This window comes from Dreissena polymorpha, chromosome 9, assembly GCF_020536995.1.
Source record: "Dreissena polymorpha isolate Duluth1 chromosome 9, UMN_Dpol_1.0, whole genome shotgun sequence".
NCBI lineage: Eukaryota > Metazoa > Mollusca > Bivalvia > Myida > Dreissenidae > Dreissena > Dreissena polymorpha.
Genome location: NC_068363.1, coordinates 69591567 through 69594639, shown reverse-complemented (window position 1 = coordinate 69594639; position 3073 = coordinate 69591567). Strand labels below are relative to the sequence as shown.

General features: G+C 32.4%; 1 protein-coding gene across 1 annotated transcript; it reads right to left on the bottom strand.

Annotated features, from left to right (window-relative positions):
- Window positions 1–206: 206 nt before the first annotated feature.
- LOC127846140 (putative nuclease HARBI1) lies at window positions 207–2682 on the bottom strand. Its single transcript, XM_052377317.1, has 4 exons — window positions 2646–2682; window positions 2401–2502; window positions 934–1166; window positions 207–525 (listed from the first exon to the last, which is right to left on the bottom strand). Exons 3-4 carry the CDS (start codon window positions 1065–1067, stop codon window positions 207–209), a joined length of 453 nt encoding a protein of 150 aa, XP_052233277.1. The 5' UTR covers window positions 1068–1166; window positions 2401–2502; window positions 2646–2682.
- Between the last annotated feature and the right edge of the window lie 391 nt (window positions 2683–3073).

The window sequence follows — 3073 nt, the reverse complement described above, 5'->3', positions numbered from 1 at the left end:
AACATCTATAAAGGCAATATTGCTTGTTTTAGTAATTTAAAATTTAAAATCAACATGACATATTGCCAAACTGAAATTTGTTGTTAAAAATTGTTTATTGTATATTATAACAATGATTTACAAAATGTAAATAGCTTTAAAATAAACTAAATAGTTTTTTTTCAAATTTGTACAATATAGTACCCTTAAATGTTAACTGTTATAATTTAATAACTGTCTAACAATTGTTTGAATTTCCTGTAACATTTATTTAAGTGTACATATACTTGCCTAAACCTGGATTTCAATATCCCAAATGCCCTCTCCACCACTAGTCTGGTTTTAACATGGGCATTGTTGTAAAGAACCTCTGATGGTGTACTTGGTGTACCAATTGGTGTAAGTAGATACGGTTTTAAACCATAACCACTGTCGCCCAACAGCCAGTTGTTGTTAGTAGTTGTCAGCCACTGCTTCAAGGCACAGTTTTCCATGATTGTGCTGTCATGAACTGAACCTGGCCATTGGGCAACAACATCAGTGAATCTGTAACATATATTTCATTAATTATTAAAATAGGCTTTCAATATCATAAAGAATATTTAACAACAGTAATATTGTTTTATATATTGTTCATGCATAATGATATTGCAGTATATTTCATAAAAATGATATGTATCATGTGTGAGAATTTTCTTGATTTATGTAATGAAAAATGGAAAGAATGCAATAAATTATGGTGTATACATGTATTTGTTACTTTAGTTAATATTCGCTATTGTTGTTTATTCTGATCTGAAAAGGCAACCCATACCATTTAATGTTTAAGCAACAAAGTGGCAAACTATTCCTTATCCATTATTATCAATGATTAACTGTTTATGGTAAGAACAAAGATACATGTATTTGAATAGTTAAAAAAAATTAATAAATTGCAAACATAGAATAATGTACCTCATTTCATGGTCCACGACCGCTTGAACATTTATAGCATGGTAGCCCTTCCGGCATACATACACCTCCTCCGCCTCACTTGGTGCAATTATGGGTATTAAGGTTCCATCAACAGCACCAATAACATTTGGCATTTTTCCCAGCCTAAAAAAACCAGTTTTGACTCTTCTGAGGTCTTCAGCTGTTATTGGAAAATGGATTGTGTCCAATTTTTTTTCAAGCGCTGCCACCACCTTTAAAGAAAAAAAGTTCTAAGCTCCTATATAAGGCTAATTACAATATAATTGTTTATTTCCGCACAAAACCTGATGTCGTTAAATGCGCTTCGGAATACGAAACAAAATTCTATTTGAACAAAACCTGCTTTTTGAGTATGTGTTTCCATAATATGCCGGCCATTTGCAGAAATATTGACATAAATATGAACACAATTATTTTGAAAACATTAGCCAACAACGACCAACTTAACGTTATAATTCACAGGTACATTTAAGTATATTAAGCTTTCTTGGGGTACATTGAAGTATACTTTAAGAGTACCCAGGGTACATTTGAGTAGTACCCGAGCCAACAAGGACCAATAGAGCAACACTAATTTAAAATGAGTAATTTAAAATTCCAGACAGTCAGTATTAAGAATGAACACAATCAAACTATAAAAATGTTTGTTTGTATGGTAACTGTATTAAAAAGAATAAAATAAAAGATATTGAATCTTATTATTTTTTTTTAATTTTAATTGATAATTTAGAAAAACGAAATGTTCTTACTTTTCAATACACGATTACAGTTATTTTAATTAACGGTTCTAACTTTTATTACATGTTTTATAGTGATTGGACCGTCCGTCCGTCTGTCTTTCCGTCACACTTTGCATTTAGGTTTTGCATTTAGGTTTCTAAAAGTCCTTGTAACTGTTATGTCCCTTCAAATGTAAACTTCATATTTGGTATGCAAGTGTATATGGACAAGGTCTTTCCATATGCACACAAATTTTTACCCCTTTCACCTTGACATTGAACTTAAGTTTTGCGTTGAGGTTTCGAATTCTGAGTTTAGGTTTAGAAATATTCTTATAACTTATAAGTAGCTTCAGACAGCAACTTTATGTTTGGCATGCCTGTGTATTTCATGGAGCTGCACATTTTGAGTGATGAAAGGTCAAGGTCAATGTCATCCTTCAAGGTAAAAGGTCAAATATATGGCTTTAAAGCGGTGCAGAACAAGGCATTGTGTTTCTGACAAACACATCTCTTGTTATATTATAATTCTGCAGTATGTAACAAGTGTTATTTCGACAATAACCATTTGGAAAAGTAAGGCAAGTGTTTTGGACTTGAGACTTGACTGCAGTATACAAAAGAGGCAACCATCAACTGAGCTGGCGACTGGTTGTAAACAAAATAGACAAAAGTACAGTACAATTTAATCAGTGAGGACAACATAATATTTTCATGATATTCTTACCACAGTAATCGATCTCGACACGGAACTCCTGCTGATCCCATGTAGATCCCCGACTTCACTGTAGAAATCGCCTTTCGCAAGGTATCTCAAAGTAACTAGCACCTAAAACAATGACAATACACAGTCTGTGCCACACAAAATTAAGAGTTTGTAAACTGATGTTGAAATATGGATCGATCAATTTGTGCATATATTACTGTATGATTGAACCATTGATATTTATACAAATGTGTAAACACACTTACGTTATAAGCTAGTAAAAAGTTATCCAACAATAAAAGTACTTTCACTCAACATTCGTCGAGTTAGTTTGATGAACTTTCAACGTGTGACGAATATAACCATTGTAAAAAACGAAAGTTGAATGAATTGTCAAAAGAAAAATCGAACAAATCATAACAACAATCGCTTCGAACATGTTGAAATTCTTGTGTAGCCAAATTTAAATCCGCGTTATCGCCTACAGTATTCACAACATCATTTGTCTGTCAACAATCGTCAACAATCAACCCAGGATTTCCGCTACAGAAATTTCCCATGCCATACAGTATAACAAGGTATAAATATAGATAAAGGGTTTACATAAACTAAATAGTTGTAGCGTTCCTTATACCTTAGAGATATAAATACATAGCGTTTTAAATAAGAAAATAGCAAATACCTTCGTCATCGA

Coding starts and splice junctions, on each gene's coding strand:
- LOC127846140 (XM_052377317.1), bottom strand. CDS start 1,067: ATGCCAAATGTTATTGGTGCTGTTGATGGAACCTTAATACCCATAATT. Junction 526..933: donor GTCGTGGACCATGAAATGAG/GTACATTATTCT, acceptor TATATGTTACAG/ATTCACTGATGTTGTTGCCC.